At 37.0% G+C, this 21,402-nt stretch overlaps 1 protein-coding gene across 1 annotated transcript; it reads left to right on the forward strand.

Annotated features, from left to right (window-relative positions):
- The first annotated feature begins 1,346 nt into the window (after positions 1–1,346).
- Positions 1,347–20,575, forward strand: ric8b (RIC8 guanine nucleotide exchange factor B). The gene is made up of 10 exons (XM_055173825.2): positions 1,347–1,648; positions 3,765–3,812; positions 4,920–5,537; positions 9,069–9,163; positions 10,345–10,495; positions 10,936–11,031; positions 12,898–13,042; positions 13,140–13,284; positions 13,373–13,492; positions 19,484–20,575. The coding sequence occupies exons 1-10, from the start codon at positions 1,565–1,567 to the stop codon at positions 19,593–19,595; spliced, it is 1,614 nt and encodes a 537-aa protein (XP_055029800.2). The 5' UTR covers positions 1,347–1,564; the 3' UTR covers positions 19,596–20,575.
- Positions 20,576–21,402: the final 827 nt, after the last annotated feature.

Raw genomic sequence — 21,402 nt, forward strand, 5'->3', positions numbered from 1 at the left:
TATTATTTTCTTAGGCCATTTTCCTCATCAAGAAAATACATCTTGATTTAAGAATTTTTAGATATTTCTACTGAAAACAAGACAAAAATACTAAGTAAGAAAGTCATTTTTTGCAGTGCAGGAGCAACATCGTTTCATCACATCAGGTAGATAATATTTGGCATAAAAGTTTCAAATTTGTTTTAAACTGGCATCATTACACTTTATAATTACATTTGCATTTTTGCATATTACTGTTAGTCTTTGAATGTATCTATGCAGTTTGTACAGTGACGTCCCTATAACAGTGTGTAATGTATATGACATAATTTAATCTGATAAAGCTGCAAAATAGGGTTGGACTGTAAAAAGTGAATAGTTTAACTTAAAATATTACTTCAATTGGTAGCACTTAAAAAGTTTTCAACTTAAAATTTTCACAGAAAGTGAAATTTAAGTTAAAAAAAACTTTTTACAGTGTATGAAAACCAGAAGAACTTGATATTTAGCAGGAAAAAGTTTAACTCTGATAAATCTGTCTAAGCTCTTAATAAATATGCAGACTCGTGGTTTGTTTTTTGGTGTTATTCCCATAGGGTTTACACCGACAGAAGGTGTAAGTAATGTGTACCGATATGAAACACAGCAAATTAAGAAAAGCAAATAAAAAAGAAAAGAACACTCCCACACAGCCCCCCTCCCAAACCAAGTCAGTGAACGATAGCCTATCAGTTATTATGCTGTCCTTAAAGTTTAACTTACAAGTCACATTCGCTTACTTCTACCAACCATATCTATCTACTAATCTAGACAGAGTAAGAAATTAATTTATTAAAAAATGTTAAAACCCCTATTTTCCTACAGTTATTTGAACAGAAAGGGAGATCTTATCTTTTCTAATAAAAGGAAATACATTATCACGATATAGAGTAGGCCCAGTTAATGAAAATGTTGCTGGTTAAAATATATCCAGTGAATTTAGCTTATTAATAATCAGGTGATAACAATTACAGTAGTTGTTTGATTAAAAAAATATAAAAATTAAATTTGTTCATAAAATTTAATTGTAAACTGGTTCTTGTTATTGTAAACAGAGGTGTTATGAAGAGAGAGAGAGAGTTTTATTATATTCTGTATTATGAAATGTTATATTATGTCTATAATTTAATGCTGAAATTTGGCACGAGCATTTCATCTAAATTAAATTTAATATCATTATTACTACAGTAGTTACAGTATCTTTGTGTTTAAAATAAACTATTGTAATAACAAGTATTTTTTTTTACCAAACTATTGTTGTAAACTTTGGTTTATGTGTCCCTGGTGGTTTTAAGTTCAATTGTTATTGTAAGCCCGGGTGTTTATGAAGAGGATCGTAGATAAATGACGTGATATGTAGCTTGGGGAGTTTTGAAAAAAAAAATACCGTGTGGTCGTAAATGTGACGTTTGACGAGTGAAACTAAAAGTTAAAGAGATGTAAGGGAGAAACAGGAGGTGTGTTGTGTGACCCATCCTGGTCGTTGTTGTTATAAGAAGGACTGTCAGTTTAACTTGGCGATCCCGAGCAAAAACGACATACGAAGATGAGTTTAAGCGTTATTCTGTCAGAGATCGACGGTGGAGATGATACAAGAGTTGAAAAGCTTTTGCAGGAGTATAACACAGAGGTAAAGACTGAGAGTTTCATGCAGTTAGCACACTGGCTATCTGATGTTGTTTGGTTATGTGCGCGCTAGCAGTGAAAATGTTAGCGAGTTAGCCTCCTGGTAACCTAAACACACGCGCTGTGTGGACTTAACTTACTAAAAATGCGATGGTTTAGTGGTAAAATTCTTGGTCTGTGAGCTATTAAACGCGTTTTCGTATACATTTAATGGATAGAGGGGCGAAGCATTCGTCCATTTATCCTTGGACAGAAAGCTAGCATCATCCAGCTGTTAGCCATCATACAAACAAACAACCGGTTATTTCACACAAAACGTAACTGTTTTTACATAAATGTGTGATATTTGCCTATTTTGAATAAGTTATGTGTTACAATCAGGAGGAAACTGATTATTAAGTTGAAATGGACACCCGATTTATACGCTTTAACTTAGAAAAGGAGCAGGAAGCAGAAGTAGCAAATCTAATGACAGGTGTCAGAAGTATTGTCACAAATAACGTAAGAAACCATTGCTGGAAAAAAATTAGTTTTGGAGAGTGACACAGATATTATTTTTTAGATATTTTGTCAGTTGTAATTATAGTATACTGAAGTATAATTACAAGCATTTCATTGTATAAGTGTCAAAGGTTTTTATTGGCAATTACATTAAGTATAATAATATTTGCAGTGTTTACACACGTTTGCTGTCAATCATATTCTGGGCAACATCTTGACTGAGGGCACCTAATTCGTGCATAATCAATGCTTGGAGTTTATTAGAATTTGTTGGTTTTTGTTTGTGTTGGGGAAAGTTACTTTTAAAAGTAATGCATTACAATATTAAGTTACTCCCCCAAAAAGTAACTAACTGCGTTACTTAGTTACTTTTCATGGAAAGTAATGCTTACGTTACTTTTAAGTTACTTTTTCTTACTTGGCTGAGGCTTGATTTCTTTCAGTCCTTGCATAGATATATACACTAGATGTCGCCTTGGGGCTCTGAGCATGCGTCAAAACCGCCGCCATCTTAGAACAGGGGTCTTGTCATAGGAAGTATCTATGTAAAGCTGCTATCTCCGCCTTTTCTTCGAATTCATGAACGATGCCGGACTTTTGTGCTGCTTATGGATGTTAGGGCTACTAGCACTATGCATTATAGTTAGAAAAAGTAAATTTTCATAAAATCAAAACTTTTATTTTTCCTGTACTAAATGCTTAATACATGTCTGACTGTTGAAACGAACCAAAAGAAAACCAAGAAAATCGCGTTCATGACGATTTATGGTGATTTTATTTTGGTTACTCCATTGCCCACAATGACGCTGATGCGGGATTCCCCTGTTTCAAGATGGCGGCTCTAGTTGACGCATTCGGTCCAACGAACTGCCGTAGCCAAGGCGACATCTAGTGTACATATCTATGCAGTCCTTGCAGGTGTTTTTTATGATCGCAAAAATGTCAAGCTCTGGCCTGCCATCTTCGTTTTTGAATCAAACTGTTCCCACTTAGGTGCATAGAGTGCGTAATTCTACGTTAATATGTTCAGTTTAATTCAGTACATTATTTTATTTTTAAATTGAATTAATTAAACTGAAAAGTAACTCACATTACTTAAAAAAAAGTAACTAAAATATGAATGTGTACATTTATAAAGTAATGCATTACTTTACTCGTTACTTCAGAAAAGTAATATTATTACGTAATGTGCGTTACTTGTAATGCGTTACCCCAACACTGTTGTACACACACCTCTTGAGAATTGATCACAAGTTCTGAATAGGATTAAGGTCATCAAAATTTGTTTGATTTGTTTCCCAAGGCACTTGGTTATCACTTTTGCCTTATGGCAAGGTGCTCCATATTTTTTTCATTTGTATTATCAGTTTATTTATGAAAATGCGTGCATAAATTTTGCAATTCATGCAGATACATTTATTTTTAGTTAAGTTATAGCCATTGTGATTCAGTGTACTTTAAAACCATATTATTATTATTTGCTGCATACTAAAATCTCTCAAATCAAATGTGTATGTACTGCTTTTAGTTAACATTTTAAATGGTCTTACTAGCATAATGGTACTATATTTGTTTATGACTTATTCATATTGTTTAAGAAAGTTTACTTTTCATTGCAGAACAGCCACACGTTTGCCTTTGACCGTGAAGAGGAGGATGCACGAATTGTGAGTAATATTTTTGTGACCTATTTTTGTGTATCATATCTCACCACAAATGACTTTACTTGTTTTCAATACAATTTAGTTTAGTGTGAGATACATTATTTCATATTAGAGATTTATTGAACATTGGTCTGTTTCTTTTGGTGTGTTACTTGTGATAATATGATGTATTCTATATATATTTTTTTACATCTTTGGTTTTTTTCTATATTTCTATGTACTATGTCTTTCTTAACTAATATGTATTTATTGCAAGGTAAATACAAAATGATAAAAAGCGCTATAGAAATAATCTTCCAGGTGGAATTTTGAACAAATGTAAAACGACTTCAGTATAATTTTACTTTGAACATAAGTAGCACATTGTTACATTTGACCCTGTCAGCTGGGACAAAAGTTACATCAGGTGGGTCAAAAGTAACACAACAGAACAAGATAGATTTTTGTAAAACAAGTTTTTAGTAAATATACGTGACTATAACCTTGATACTATGTAACTGCAAAAGTATTTTGTCGTTTATCTTCGCAAAAAATAATTGAATTCGTATTTTCATAAAATTTTTAAAAGCAACCTGAAAAAATTAAACAGTTTGAACGCTATGAAAATTTTAAATTAAATTAAATTAAATTAAATTAAATTAAATTAAATTAAATTAAATTAAATTAAATTAAATTAAATTAAATTAAATTAAATTAAATTAAATTAAATTAAATTAAATTAAATTAATTCTCAACATAATGCAACAGTATTAGCAGCCGTACAAAAGTAACAAATGTTACTTTCGTCCCGACAGGAACTCCTGACATTTAAACCCGATTTACTTTTATTTTGAAAAACTGCAGGATGTGTTACAGCACTAAATTACCTGTAGATTGATCAGTACTGTACATGAAACAAGAAACACAACGCGTTAATTTGAAAGAAATTCTGGACCTACACGTGGGAAACAGTGACGGATAAATGCGATATTTGTCAGCTCAGTCAAGGGTTGCATGCTAAAGATGCTGTCATAATTTGTAATACACATGTAGTCGGGTTTTGAGAATATAGTTTTTTTACTTTCATCTCTGTTCTCCCCTAACCTAAATGATGTGTGTTTGCCTCTGCAGAAGTTATGTCAGGGACTGCTAACAGTTCTCCGTCGGTCAACTCGACCACTTTGCCAAAGCACCTGCTTGGAGACCATGCGTATCCTGTCCAGAGACAAGCGTGTTCTGGGACCTGTAGCCACCCAGGAAGGCATTCTCACCCTAGCTGGGCTGGCCCGGATTCGTGCTTTGGGGGATGACGGAAAGACATTCGAGGAAACACAGTCAGGAGAGGAGGAAAGGGTTGTGGTGGAGGCTCTTAAGTGCCTGTGTAATGTGGTGTACAACAGCGTTGCCGCTCAGCAGGTTGGAGCTGACGTACAACTGGCAGAGGGCCTGTGTGCCCGCTTGCATTCGGTTAGCTCCTCTCAACACGAGGTGGGCTTGTTCTCCCTTCGGCTGGTGTTTTTGCTCTCCGCCTTCCGGATGGAAGTTCGTAGCAAATTGAGGAAAGAGGTGGGTGCGTTGAGGCTGCTTACTGATGTGCTGGAACGCACCCTTGACGTGCACTGGGTAGGACCGTATGAAGTCGCGCCTCCTGACCCAGATGCCCTGCCCATTTCTACAGAGAACAATGACCGTGCCATGGAAGCCCTTAAAGCTCTCTTCAACATCACTATGTATGAATCCAGTGATGAGGTGAGCATGAGCAACAGTTTTTATTGAACAGCAAAGCTATGTTGATGAATAATATTTACAGTTATTTAATTTTTTTAATTTAAAACTAAATCTGCTGTCTACTAAGCAAAAAAGAAAGCTGAGATGGACATTAAGTCTTCACTTGACTTGTATACTGTTGTTAAATAATTGAAGCTGAATTAAATCACTGCTCTTGCCCCTATAGCACAATGTGTTTTAGGGCTGGTATAAAGGAAAGAGCCTGTTTTTCTTCAATCCGGTTGTATGTTTAGTTTTATCATACTGCTGAGCTTATAGTGTTATAAGCTTTTGGCAGGAGTCCTTGTCTCTGCATCATTTCAGCCACTATTTTTTTATTCACCCTGTTGATTCCGGAAAATATGCAGTTTTGATTTTGGTCGGTTCACACTGGAAGTGAGATTCTGGAATCTGCTTGTGCATTCACACACATCCCGTAAAGATCCCGTAATAACGTAACGTGTAACATAAAGTTTTCTCTTTCTAGAAACTACGCTCATGCATTTTTTCATAAACTACCGCATTGCGTACGGTTCCATTAAGCTGCCGAACGCTATCAGGTTTAGCGCGAATGGGGAGGAGCTCCCTTATCTCTGCTTCATTCCAGTTTGCAGAATTTTTTTGTTGCGTATGTTAATCTGCATTTAAAACCCCTGGTCAAAGATGCATCATTACTACGTCACCCCCCCCCCTACAGAATTTTTCATGCCTTTTGTTCACACAGGGGTCATTCCGGGACTGATCCCAGCAATGTTACTAGGTCCCCATTCTGGGACCGATCCTGGTGGGATCAAATCCGGGATGTGTTTGTGTTCATGCAGAAGGCCCTCTGGCAGTTGACAATTTTCTGGAAGCTGTGTGAAAGGTGTTATATAAACATCTGGGGTCTCATTTATAAAGCTTGCGTTCGCCAAGCAAAGGTTGTGATCTATAAAAAAACTAACTTGTTGGGAGAATGGGCTTGCAGGATGGGATCTGAGGATGATTCATGTACGCACACTTGCCGGTGATCTGTGATGTATAAAGGACACATTGCTTTGTATTTTAAGTATGCCATTTTTGGCTTTTAATGCGTACATAGACTTTTAGTAAGGATCCTACGCAGAGATTTATAAATGAGACCCCTGGGGCCGATTTAACTTGGTTAAGCTGGCTGCCAGCTAAAACAACCCCTATCAAATACCTACGCAAACAACCAATTCACCCTTGATACCACTGTTGCCTCACAGCAAGAAGGTCCTCGGTTCGAGCCCCGGCTAGGTCAGGTGGACTTTCTGTGTAGAGTTTGTATGTTCTCCGTGTGTAAATGTGCGTTTACTCCAGTTTTTTCCAAAAAACACGTAGATCAGGTAAATTGGAGATGCCAAATTGCCACTACCCCCCAACGTGTGTAGATTAACTTGTGTATGAATCATAGACTGTAAATAAATATGGACGTAGGATCCATGACGACATCACCCGATAGGTTTCTGAAGAGCTTTTTTAAAGCGAAAAATAAGTAAAGAGACGGGACATGAGTGAAGCTGAGATGACTGGTTGCTGTAACAACGCCTGCGTAGCACTACGGTAGTGACAGCAGTGGCAGTTCACTTAAGGGGCCACGCCCTTAATTATGCAGAGCTAAATATAATTTAAATGAATGAGAACTAAATAATTCACCCCCATCACAGTTGTCATTAAGGGCAAAATTAGCTATATAGACCAAAAACACTTTTTGTACCGGGCTGTAAACAAATTTATTTCTGCTGTAAAGTTGTGCATTTTAACATGGGGGTCTATGGGGATTGCCTCCGTTTTGGCCCCAGCCTCCAGTGGCCAGTAGGGTGGTCCTTATATTGGGTCAAATGTTTTTTTTTGAAATGTTCAACTCTCACCCCCTAAATGTGTTAGGCTATCAATAAAAACACACTGTGCAAAACATTTTATTGTTCCTAGTACAATATCTAGAGGTTGCTCAAAACCTTTGAGTATTTTTCCGAAATCACATATTTTTGCAAAAACTGTACCATTTAAAAACTCACAATACACATAAAACTTGCTGCTTTGAGGGAAACTTTAAGTTATTTCAATCTCTTCTGATCTGAGTAACCATATAGCGGACTTGCTTCGTGTTGCTTCAGCCATTGTAAATTGTCTATTGTGCTTCATTCACATTGAAACTTTCTTGCTTTGAAAGACACATCACAACTAAAACAGGAGTTTTAACTGCATGGAGCATGGTCAAATAAGTCCATTGCTGCCATAAGTATATATTATTAAACAATTATACATGCTAGCACAAAGTATCACAACATACCCAAATGTGTTAAACTTCAAAGGTCTTGAGCAACCTCTAAATATGATTAATATTGAAAAACATTGTCCAATTGTTTTATTTATTTATTCAAACATATTGGTGGTGTGAGAGCATGAACTTTTAAAGGTCCAGTGTGTAAATTTTAACGGCATCTAGTGGTGAGGTTGCGAATTGCAACCAACGGCTCAGTCCACTGCTCACCCCTCGCTTTTGAAACACATAAAGAAGCTATGGTAGCCGCCACCAGAAAAACATGTCATCAACGGAGACAACTTAGTAAAAAAAGTTTGTCCGTTAAGGGCTTCTGTAGAAACATGGCGGCACAAAATGGCGACTTCCATGTATGGGGACCCTCTGTGTATGTAGATAAAAACATCTAATTCTAAGGTAATAAAAACATAACAGTTCATTATAAAAATATCTTTATACACCCCTGATAATATAGTTTTGTATATTATTTATCATTTCTGTCAAGAGATCCTTTTAAAAATTACACACTTTAAAGTTAAAAAATAATTTGATGAATTGCAGTTTAAGTCACTTCCATGTTGGCTTCACGATAGAAATGGGAAGGTGACCCCTTGGTATAGATTAACCAGTCTTCGCCATGAATATAGCCATAGGAGCTGGAATGGCATAAAGAATGAACAAACAAACTCTTTGAAGAGCAATGCCCTGGTAACCACCCACACCACACTATTAGTCAGTTCTGCAGATGTAGATGAAACCATGTAAGTGCACATTCCTTTGTCCAGTGAATGATCATTGAAGTAATGTTAAAGGAACCTATGTAGGATTGTGGCCAAAACTGGTATTGCAATCACACAACTGGTTGCCAATACACAAAATGACAACATAAACATCAGTTGAGGGCTGCAACTCCACTTTTTAAATGACAATATCCTGCCCAGACCACTGTTGTCAGTGATACAAGTATTTGAAATGAAAATGATTTCTTAATGTCTAGTGACATATCAGAGCCATTTTAAAATTAATTGATATAAATTTCTTACATACTGTTCCTTTAAGTATTCTTGATTTCCTTGTCTTGGTTTCTATATGATCAGCGTCACCTTGATATCAACAGTTGTTTTTCATGCTACCAGCAGTAGTTGTTTTTAAAAGATATCCGTATTTCTCCACTATTGTCACTATTGTGCTGACATTGCAAGGCTAATGTCTTAATACTGACAGCGGTTTATTTTTTTGTTTGATAGGATAATGAGCATCAGCTTCGGCTAATTGTAGGTATCACGCGTCATCTCCTGATGCTGAAGACACATTCAGAAGATAAAACGGAGGAGGCTCACAGGTACAGATCACACAACTAAATCCTGCTAGGAAGCTATGTTTACTAGTAGACCTACGTTTAATTTTAGCTTTCTCAAAACCCACCTTGCACATGCTTTAAAACAGGAGTGGGGAACCCTGGGTCCTGGAGGGCCACTGTCCTGCAGAGTTTAGTTCCAACCCTAATCAAACACACCTGAATTTAATTTCCAAGTGATCTTGAAGACTTGAATTAGATTTTTCAGGTGTGTTTAATTAGGGTTGGAACTAAACTCTTCAGGACAATGGCCCTCCAGGACCAGGGTTCCCCACCCCTGCTTTAAAATATGTGACCCAGTCTGAAATCCAGGTTAAAGTCTCTAATCTAATATTTAGATTAGGAGAATCAAGTTTGATTTTACAAAGTTTCAATCTTTGACATGATCTTACTCAGTCGATTTTTAATATATCAAGGTTATATTTTCACAGAACTTTCTTTACAATTTTATGTAGAAAACAGTAAAACATAAAAAATGACTATAGTTGGGTTTTCAAGGACTGGGTCACTTATAGTGTAAAAAGTAAAGGTTGCAGTGAGCCAGAAAGCAAATGAAATGCAAGTGAGGTGAATGTTAATGGCGATATGTCTGAGTGATTAATGACACACCCCTTTGCCTTGTCGAGACAGCTCAACGCATTCTGAAACTCCCCCCCCGTTTATTTGGGCTCGACTCATTGTGTTCATAGTGATGCAGTCACCAGCCCTTTCACATTTGTGGAATGCTACCTTCTCTCAATGCGTTCTACAGCTCTCCAAAATGACTAACTCTATGCTCCCCCATTAACAAAGTGCACTGAATGTGCTGAACCAGTCTCGGTCAGTAGATGCCCCATTGTTATTCAAATGAAGGTTTACTTTCTCTGCGAATTTCAGAATGCCTGTTCATGTTTCGCATTCCTAGAATGTGATACGAGTTTAATGCTCTTTTACGTCAGAGAAGATGGTTAAATGTATTTGAAAGCAGCATGCAAATATTTACAAGCTATTTACATGGGGTGCTGCCACGTCATAGGCTGTTGCTTTTGTGACACAGCTGGACATACAATTCAAGTATAGGGGAAAACCATCTTTCTAGCTAGGTTAACTCCAACATAATTTTAAGAGTTGCATGGTATGTTTTCATCATTTTGTGGACTAAAATCTTTATTTGTTATTTCTCACAGTCATGCCATAAATCTCCTAAGTAACCTTCCAGTCCAATGTCTGGATGTTCTCATCGACGTCCCTGTCCAAGGTGGGCTGGAAAAGTATGGTGGGAAAAACATGGACGCAGTGCAGGTGCTGCTAGATTTTATGGAGAAGAGGATTGACAAGGTAGTTGAATTCAGAAGAACACTTGCAACTAAAAATGCACCAATATATTGGACAATAATTGGTATCGTCGATAAAAGTAATTTTCACACTATCGGACAGCTGATAGTCATAGCCGATATATCCTGTCAATCAAAATAGAAAAGGAAAATGAAATTAATTTTGAATTTTTGTATAGAAATGGTTTATAAAAAAAGTGAAGAAAAATCACTAGTTTAATGTTCATTATTAATGGTCATATAAATTAATAACATTCAGAAAATTTAATCTTCAGAGTTTAGTTAATGCAAGTTAATATACCCACCAAACTATAGGCATCAGTAGATATCACATTGAATCGATACCAGCTATCAGTATTGGTCGAAAAATTTTATATTGGTGCATCTCTACTTCTCCTGAATGGTTTGTTGTTGCATTAATGCAATGTGTATTTATTTACACAGGGGTCCAACTTCATAGAAGGCCTGACACCCGTTCTGAATTTGATGACTGAGGGTTCCAGATACCACAGGGAAATCCGAAGATACCTCAAGACCCAGGTGCAGGGTTGAGTTCATGCTAAGTGCGATTCACTAACCTAAGAACTACTTCTAGGGTTTAGCTTCTTTGCTAGTGCTTTAGTTGTGCAGTAAAGAGAGCTGCAGGGATTTTTGTTGGCCAACCCAGAAGTAAGCTTTAAATGGATTTTCTTAGCAAAAATTCAATTTGATTTTCAATAGGCTTTTAGATTATTACAAAAAGTAAGCTCTCGATTAACAAAAGTCATGATACTTAGACGTTTTGTCAATCAAGATATACCTTATGCCATAAGTGAACTACACCACGGGCCGCTCAACTCCAACATCATCACCACCAAGCGTCCGACAACTCAAAAACTAAAAAAGTTCAATTTTATTAAAAAGATTTAAAAGCATATTCCCTGATAAGAAAATACTCTTTGGATTAATCTTTTTTGGGAATTGTGCCAATGTTGCATTCTTTTTGAGATTTTCATACGTAATGATGTAGTTCCTGACAATGTCTGTAGTCCAATTTTGCAACTTGTTAGCAACCGCCCTGTTTAAGACACTTATAAAAATCACGAGTTAGCGTATTACTAATGTGTTTTATATTGTTGATACCCTAAGATCTTATTTAAAGCCACAATATGTAATATTTTTGTAATGAAATATCCCAAAATCACTTGCACTGTGTGATATATTTCAAAAAGTTTTCAAAAAGTTCCCAAGGATTTTTAAGTATTTTTTTAATGGCGTTATCCTTGGTTTTAGCTGGTCGAAACTACGATTGGACAAATGCGGAAGTGACATAAAATAATGCGATTAAATCAGAAAGCAAATGTACAGGTATTAAAAAATATATTCATAACCTCATCCGTAAACATGATTAGCGAATTCTGTAAGTCTCTTGATGGTGAAAACAACCTCTCCAATTTTCATTAAAGGCACTCTAAGCAATATGTGTGACGTCCATTCCTGTTGACGTTCGAAGTGTTGTCAAACTAAACTGAGCGTAGCTGACTCCTCCCCCTCCCTTCTGTGCTTTCTGAACGAGTCATGAACATGCCCAACCCCCACTCCCAAATCCTTCTTGTCGTTTATTGGCTTGAACACGTTTGTTATGTTTCGTGGTGGTAGGTTTGACCACTCTGTTTTTGTTGCAGTTTGCGAAACCTGGGCTGTCTGCAGAGACCACGGTTTTTTATAGTGTGTTTAGAGGACAGCAGCTAGCGAATAGTGAGGAGATGTTTAACGTATAAAACAAAAAAAATGTTTTATAGCCTAAAACGTGTGAATTTGCTTAGAGCACCTTTAAGCTTTGCCTTTGTTATTGTTTTAAAAATGCGACCTCTAGTGGTGAAATCGTCAAGTTATCTCGTCAAATTAAGAGAAAACATTTCCCTGTCAATGACGCTTTCCTGGCGAGTTTTTATGGTAATGTGTAATTCCGCTCTTATCCACTTTCATATCCAATTTATAAAAAACCGAAGCAAAAACTAATTGAATTAATTTTAAACTCAGTGTATGTTTTCATAATCATTCTGAATCTGATCTTTAACAAAATTCCTTTACAAAAATGCAATTATTTCAGCTTTTTGCTCAAAATTTGGTATTTTTGAAGAAACCTACCCATATTTAAGAGTTTAGAGAGTCTGCTCTTTCATTTGATTTATTTGAATGTTTATATATTTATAGAAGAAAATTGTTTTGGATGGCATTTTGTGAAAATACCCAATTATGCTGACGGGCTAATAAAAAAAGGCTGATATGGAAAGAGTTAAAAGAACCAGAAGTGTTAAAATGCTAATTTGTTTTTCAGGTTTGCCTACAAAAATGCCTTATCCCTGCAGCTTTCTATGACTTTAGTTGCTTATTGAACGTGACACCTTGCTTTGCTATACACAGGTGTTGCCACCTCTAAAGGATGTGAAGGAAAGACCAGAAATCGGCTGCACGGTTCGGAACAAACTGGTGCGTCTCATGACGCATATAGACATGGCAGTGAAACAGGGCGCTGCTGAGTTCTTGTTTGTGCTCTGTAAAGAGAGTGGTGAGTGTATTCTTTCAAATAGTTTGTGTGACTTTATAGTTTATAAATTGCAGGAATTGAATTTAAATGAATCGTAACTGTTTATCTTCTGGTGCAGTGGATAATCTGTTGAAGTACACGGGTTATGGCAACGCCGCAGGGCTGCTGATGGCACGAGGGCTGCTGGCTGGAGGCAGGGGTGAGACGGAGTACTCATCTGATGAAGACTCCGACACCGAAGAGTACAAGTCAGCCAAACCATTGTAAGTGCACTTCATAGCTACAGTTATCTTCTTTCATTTTGCAGAAGAGCAGAAGGGATTCTTAATGTTTTAATGTTGTGTTTTTCAGCATTAATCCCATCACAGGTCACATAGAGCACCCAATGCCAAACCCCATGGAAGAGATGACAGAAGAACAGAAAGAGTATGAAGCTCAGAGACTTGTACATATGATCGATGAATTATCAAGGTGAGACTTTATTTGCTGTTTGGTTAAGTAAGAAGTTTATACAGTCAAGATATGAAATGAAGTTGTAATATCCTTTAAACGCATGCCTAATTATTATTTTTTTTAAACATTGCCATAGTAATATCACGGTTAATTGCTTTTTCTGTTTTTCATCGACTTGTTTAAACCAGCTCACAAGTCCCTCCTATGATAGATGATGGTAAAAAAAGCATTGTGTTAGTTTTCTCGTCACCCTTCTCAAAGGCTCGGTATGCGCAAGGCCACATTCATGTTGACCTTTTCCTAAACAACCATCAGCGCAGCTAGCGATGCACCGGCGAAAGGTGCGAAGGCGTTGCTCTCATCGCGCTCCTTACCAACCAATTCATTAAGGCAGGAATCTTGACCGTCGGCCTCTGCCTCATTTACAGCCGGCCTTCCTTTGCGCTTCCGCATTCAACGGGAGTCAATGCGCACCGACTGGCCACCGCAACCCGCTGCATTAATTACCAACTAATTGGCGCACACAGCAGGGTCAGGGGCTCAGACTCTTTTGTACGGTGCATTGAGGTTTTGTAATACATATACGTGTTTTCCTTTCATAAGGCGCTCGTTGTATTCAGCTAAGGTGCCGGACATTGTGCTCAGACATGAGTGGCCTGAGACACAGGATCAATTAGGTGTTGTGTGTGTCTGTGTATGTATGGTGGGAGATTTTGCAAACGTTTGCAAACACAAGAGGACTCGCATTGTCCGACCATAGGTTGCTTTTGCCGTAATGAGCAGCGTGTGCCGAGTGAGACAGATTCCTGCCTTTAGAATTGATCCTCGGTTCTCTTTATCTGGATATGGGAGGTGTTGTGAGGAGAGGGAGGGAAAAGGGACACCAGTCACTGGTGCTCTCCACTGTGGCTGCTGGGGAGACGCATCATGTCCATGCAGGAATGTCCCACCCCATGTCTGCTGTTTGACTTGCTGTCCAATTAGCACTGACTCTCCACCCGCCCGTATACACAAACGCACACACACACACACACACACACACACACGTTTGACTGTATTACTGAGGACATCACTGGTTTTCATTCCAAGCTATTATTTTCTATTCCCCTTTATAACTTCTTTTGCAGTCACACTAACTTCAATTTATACTCATGCAAATGCAGAAGACTGGAAATGCAAGCTCATGTGAAAAAAATGCATTTAGGCATGTTTCAAAGTTTAAGTTTGGTAAAGTCTGACTTGGGAATTTTTATCATGTGAAGACCAGGATATGTCACAGCCAATAGAAGAAAAACTGAAAGTTAAAGCTCACATAACACACGCTGTTTCTGCATTTCTGATGTTAATCTGGACAGAAGTCTTACTTACCCCATGCAACATGTGACCAGGTTGGGACTTTTCAATGAAATCCAGCGCATCAAACACACAGGCAAAACTCCGCTGCTACCCCGGATAATAAACTATATCCATCGTTTCCATAAGGCTGGCTTTCTTCTTCTTACATCAAAAAACACACTTCTTCCTTCGTGCCATTGTTGAGTTTTGAAATTAAACAAAGCTGTGTCCGTGATGTGATGTTTGCGTGTTCTAGCGTATCCCGCTGACTGACGGGTGGGCGGGGTTTTCCGGGGGAAGTGGCCATAAAAAGAAGTGATACATATAGAACCCCTGAAACGTCAGCTGGACCCATAATCGAAAAAACTTTCCGAAACTTGTACGAACCCTGGCGAAGTGCATTCGGCACAGAAGTACTCTGTAACATGCCCAACTGCTTTTTTGACACTTTGCATACGTTTAGCATGAGGAAACAACTCTATAACTGTGTTGATAAGTCAGAATGCATGAAATACCATTGAACCACCCCTTTAAAGTATCACACCATCCCATTTTGAGCAATATTAACAAAGACAACAATAACGGCATGTTGGAATCTGTGATATGTAAATAAAACAACAGCACTTTAGTGTGTGAAATCATATCCGTTTGCTGCCTATTTGTGACCCTGGACCACAAAACCAGTCGCACGGGTATATTTGCAGAAAAGGCAAAAAATATATGGCATGGGTCAATTTGATTGATTTTTCTTTTATGCCAAAAAAATATTAATAAAGAGTATGTCCCATGAAGATATTTTGTAAATTTTCTATAGTAAATATATCAAAACTTTATTTTTGTGAGTGGATGCAGCAAATCACAATCAAAATTGTCCAGAAACTCACCTACAAACTTTGATATATTTTTTCATTTAAGTTTGGTGTAAAACCTTTCAACCCCCCCCCCCATTCAGTCAACAAGGTCCTTACAGTGCTAAGCCAGTACAGAGCACTAAAACAAACCTTTTCATTAATATGAACTGCTGTATACAGACTTTTATTGGACTTTGAACTTGAAATGTGATTTTATCCATTTTTATGAGAATTTTTGCAAACTCAAGTTCCAGATATTTTAATCGTTGTATCTCGGCCAAATATTGTCCTATACTAACAAACCATACATCAATGGAAAGTTCATTTATTTCATGTGTAAATTGTGATTTCAAAAAAATTACCCTTATGATATATTTTGTGGATCCAGGGTCACTTATATGTAGGAGTCTGCGTAAAAATTCAGTGTGATCGCAGCATTATCCAGGCAAACCTGTTGAAATTATTTAACTTATTTAATAACCAATTTTGCTTATGAGATTTTTTTTTTACTTTTGTGTTTGTGCTATCTGTCTGTAATGTATTGTTAAGGAATATTGAGGAAATATCTTGGTTTCCTCTTGGCAAGTGATACTTCTTGTTTACTCTGTTATTACTCATCTTGACGTGCATTTGACGTCAAGTGGTTCTTTTGAGGCTAGCAATGCAGCACTGACCTATAAACTTAGATTGCAGAAGTTGAAAATATGCACCCAATTTTTTCAAATGAAGAGTTCTTTTAAAGGGGGCATATTATGAAAATCTGTATTTTTTCATGTTTAATTCCTATAATTGGGTCCCCAGTGCTTCTATCAACCTAGGAAATGTGATAAAGATCAACCCAGTAACTTAGTCTTGGTAAACCATTCTCTGGAAGCATGTGAAAAGTATGTCATTGAAATTTGGCTCCCCTTGTGATTTCAGAAGGGGATCTTATTATAATAATACCACCCCTTAATGTCTACTATGTAACCATGGCACTGCCATTTAGTGCCAAGAGAAAGAGCGAGAAAATAATTTACAGCACAATTCAGTTTAAATTCAACAAACCACCATTATGGCGATCAGTGTTTGCATTATCAGCTCATTTGCATTGTAAAGGACACACCCAAAAACGGCACATTTTTGCTCAAACCTACAAAGTAGCAATTTTAATATGTAATAATAAATTATCTGTGAGGTATTTTGAGCTAAAACGTCACATACGCTCTCTGGGGACACCAAAGATTTATTTTACATCTTAAAACATATTGTGAAATGTCCCCTTTAAGACTCTTTCCTTTTACTGTGATACATTGATAGTGTTTGCTATTTACTGCAACAGATCGAAAAACCTTCAATCATTATATGTGTTTGAATTCCATAAATGAATGCAAAAGAGCATTTTCGCCAGCTTTGATTGGATAACGTTCTTATAAATCATCTTGGTGACACACGGTGCAGATATAATTGGATTAGCGTGGAGAAGCGGTCGCGGCTTTGAAGAGATTAGAATGAGCACTGATCCCGTAATTAAACTGCAGGACCGGGGGGAAGGGACGCTCTGGGATTGGGGAGCAGGTTTGGAAGGGCGTCCTTACGGTTGTGATTCCAAGAGCTCTTATGCGACCAGATGTAAAGGCAAAGAAAGATGTTGTACACATCAACAGGCCTCTTTAGTGGGCACCTACAATGGTCAGTACAAAGGGTTTCTTTCAAAGAGCAGGTGGATTGTGGTGACAAATTGGCCGTCTGAAAAACAAAGTTGACAAGATGTGAACACAATGAATCTGTAGGGTGAATAGATTAGGGTTATATTTTCCGTGATTCTGTGTTTTGGTGCTTTTTTTAGGCATGCAGACATTTTTGAGAAAAGTAAAGCCACTCCACTCCAGTTTTTTTTAAATATGCTAATTTTCCACCTAACCTAGAATTAAACATTAGATTTTTACCGTTTTGGAATCCATTCAGCTTATCTCTGGGTCTGGCGCTACCACTTTTAACGTAGTTTAGCATAATCCATTGAATCTGATTAGACCATTAGTATCGCACAAAAAAATAACCAAAAAGTTTCGATATTTTTCCTATTTCAAACTTTGACTCTTCTGTGTAGTCACATTGTGTACTAAGACCGATGGAAAATTTAAAGTTGTGATTTTGTAGGCAGATATGGTTAGGAACTATCCTCTCATTTCTGGTGTAATAATCAAGAACTTTGCTGCTGTAACATGGCTGCAGCAGGCGTAGTGATATTACGCACTGCCCGAAAATAGTCCCCTTGGTTACTTTCAATAGTAGGGGACTGTTTTTAGGCGCTGCATAATATTAATATTAATAATTGCAATGTGTCCCTTTAAAATGATGCACATGACATGATGTGAAGCAGAGTTTATTGATTATCATTTCACAGCTCATTGGAATGCTTGATTCTGATTGGCCAGTCGCGACATTTGCAGGTTTGTTATTCCCAGATAACCGCTTAAAACTAATAACACACTGTAACCCAGATGCTGCAAATCAAGGTACAGTTTAATATTACACGAAATTAAATATATGATATTAAAATACATATTTATATGACATTATATATTTACAAATTATCAAAACGAGACATGTTCGTGACATTTGAATGTGTTGTCTTATCTTAAAACCCAAAAGTAAACCGGTTTTCCATGCGGAAGGTCTTCAAAATATTTCAAATCAGTATTTCATTTTTCTTACCTTATTTAAAAAGTCAGTGTAATAAGCGGGATAATGTACAGGCAGCCGGTTGTTATCACAAAATAAGCCCCTTCAGTGTGATACAAGACCCTCCGCTTCACGTCAGATCCTGATCACACTGTAGGGCAGTGAACTACTCTTCTTCAAGGACCAGATTTTAAAAATGTAAATATGTTGCGGGGCCAAACTTTTACCCCTATTTTTACCTTTTATATATTTTTTACTTTTAACTATAAAATAATAATAAGTTATAACATTTATATATTAATTATTATGTAATTTTGCTACTTTTTGTTAGGAGGACATATAATAAAACATGCATTTTCAAAAAGATGCACACATCCTGTATCCAGTATTTTGCCTTTAAGTCACTTAACTCATATTTTCTTTTTTAATATTAAAAAAAAAATTGCAGTTTACTGCAAGAGCTAAATGTTAATAGTTCAACCATGAACATTGCACAAAAAAGTTATGGAAAAGCACTGTATTGCAGAGCTTATAACTGTGTAACTGTCTTCTCATAATGAATTGCACTTTGTTTTATTTTTTAAATATTTTAAAGGTACAGTGAGGAAAATAAGTATTTGAACACCGTGCTATTTTGCAAGTTCTTCCACTTAGAAAACATGGAGGGGTCTGAAATTGTCATCGTAGGTGCATGTCCACTGTGAGAGACATAATCTAAAAAAAATCCAGAAATCACAATGTATGTTTTTTTAACCATTTATTTGTATGATACAGCTGTAAAATAGCAGGGTGTTTAAATACTTATTTTCCTCACTGTATATAGGCTCAACTACCTTTTCATTGTACACTACATTCGGATGCGACACCCGGAATTGTGCAACATGCAGGAATACGTGTGCTACACCAAATCAACACCAAAAAGTACTGAAATTGCGCTAAAAGGTGTTACTAACACACAATGACATTGAGTCTCTGTTGTTTGCATTGCTATTCAATTCAATTCTAAATGGAGCATAACTCTGTGAAAAATAGAAGGCTCTAGAAGCGTGGTTATTTCTTTGTCTCTCTATCTTTCTCTTTATTTGCATGCCACATCATAGACATGCAAAGTCTCAGGTTGCCTACTGTACGTCTGAGCACTGTACTACTGTGTCCACAGGAAAGAACTGATCCGGCCGATGGGAGTGAGGAAGGATGGCACTCTAGCACCCCTAGGGGAGACCATTCATGGATGCAGTCCACCACCCAGCAGTGACTCGGACTCAGACTAGCAGAAGCTGTGCTAACACAGACCCTTCCCACTGGTGTAAACCACCACAGTCTTAAAAACTGCCCTGTGCACTGGAGAAACTTGCTGCAGAAGCACATGCATTTCTTTTGGAAGCATGTGTGGTGAGCAATACATATTTAACAAAGTGAAGAAACAGGAATTTGGTTTAAAAGATATGTGGGTCATGTTAAGAGAAAGCTTGAGATTTTGATGTCCGGTTATATCAGTAGATCGCAGCAAAGTTATCAGAATGAACACTGTTTAATAGTACGTTATTTACTTACACTTAATCACCCGTCGTCTCTGAAACAACAAACTACTATATACTTAGATGGAAACTACTTTAAAGGCTGACAGGTGGCATAATGTTTCTGAGGAATATATCTTTTGCTCTTAAGAATCGATATCGTTTTGACAAGTTTGTATTTATTATGAAAATCAACGGCTGAGAGAACACAAGCACTATAACTGTTGTGGCCTCGCAGATCTTCCTTTGAAACCTGGCATACCTTACTTGAAATATGTCAAGACAAAGCCATAAAATACCTTGTATTGAGAAATTTGTCTGTCTTCATTTTACTCTGTGCGTTCAGTTCCGGTTATATTGTATACCTTGTGTTTTACAGTAATCTCTGACCGGTTTTATATTATTTTTTAGCATAATTTTCTAAACTTTTGTAACTTTCTGTCTTTGATTTTGTCACTATTCTGCAAAATGTAGATTTTTTGCCCCTTTTCTAGTAAGGTTCACAGTTTTCTACCTAAGACACAAAGCATGAAATAAAAAAAATCAGAATATTTTCATGATTATTTTAATTATCTGATTTAAAAGCTCTGCAACCAAAGGTTGTGTATATCTTGCCTGGACCTTCTATTACCTCTATTGTAAATTAAGCATGTTAAGGGGTATAACATTGTAACGCCCAACTTTTCTGTTTTCCTTTGACAATCATTTGCAATAAAATTTTAAATACACTATTACTCACTGTGCAGAGTCATCTAACATTGTATTTGTAAGGAATATTTTACATGAACAAACAAGGAAAATCTTTTTTATTCCACTGTTTGTAGTGGAGATGAGTGGTACCCGGTGGGGTCTTCTGCTGTTGTAGCCCATTCACCTCAAGGTTGTGCGTGTTGTGGCTTCACAAATGCTTTGCTGCATACCTCGGTTGTAACGAGTGGTTATTTCAGTCAAAGTTGCTCTTCTATCAGCTTGAATCAGTCGGCCCATTCTCCTCTGACCTCTCGCATCAACAGGTTATTTTCGTGCACAGGACTGCCACATACTGGATGTTTTTCCCTTTTCACACCATTCTTTGTAAACCCTAGAAATGGTTGTGCGTGAAAATCCCAGTAACTGAGCAGATTGTGAAATCCTCAGACCGGCCCGCCTGGCACCAACAACCATGCCGCACTCAAAATTGCTTAAATCACCTTTCTTTCCCATTCTGACATTCAGTTTGGAGTTCAGGAGATTGTCTTGACCAGGACCACACCCCTAAATGCATTTAAGCAACTGCCATGTGATTGGTTGATTAGATAATTGCATAAATAAGAAATTGAACAGGTGTTCCTAATAATCCTTTAGGTGAGTAAGTAAGACGTGAAAATGAAATAAAAATGTGAAATAACGTATTTGAATATACTTTTATTAAATACTGTGTTTTCTAACAACATGTAATAAACACAAAAAAGCGTTTTAATATTGAAACAATTTACAAATGACAAAAACAAACTTAATTTCAAGATGAAACATTTTACTGACATGCTAGATGGTCTAATTCACAGTAAAAATGCAAGCTCTA

This window comes from Misgurnus anguillicaudatus, chromosome 15 (genome assembly GCF_027580225.2).
Source record: "Misgurnus anguillicaudatus chromosome 15, ASM2758022v2, whole genome shotgun sequence".
NCBI classification, from domain to species: Eukaryota; Metazoa; Chordata; class Actinopteri; order Cypriniformes; family Cobitidae; genus Misgurnus; species Misgurnus anguillicaudatus.

Bases quoted from the DNA above. Each gene is read 5' to 3' on its own strand.
- ric8b (XM_055173825.2), top strand. From the start codon at position 1,565: ATGAGTTTAAGCGTTATTCTGTCAGAGATCGACGGTGGAGATGATACA. The intron at 10,496-10,935 runs GTAGTTGAATTC...TTATTTACACAG, and splicing joins TGGAGAAGAGGATTGACAAG to GGGTCCAACTTCATAGAAGG. The intron at 13,043-13,139 runs GTGAGTGTATTC...CTTCTGGTGCAG, and splicing joins TGTGCTCTGTAAAGAGAGTG to TGGATAATCTGTTGAAGTAC.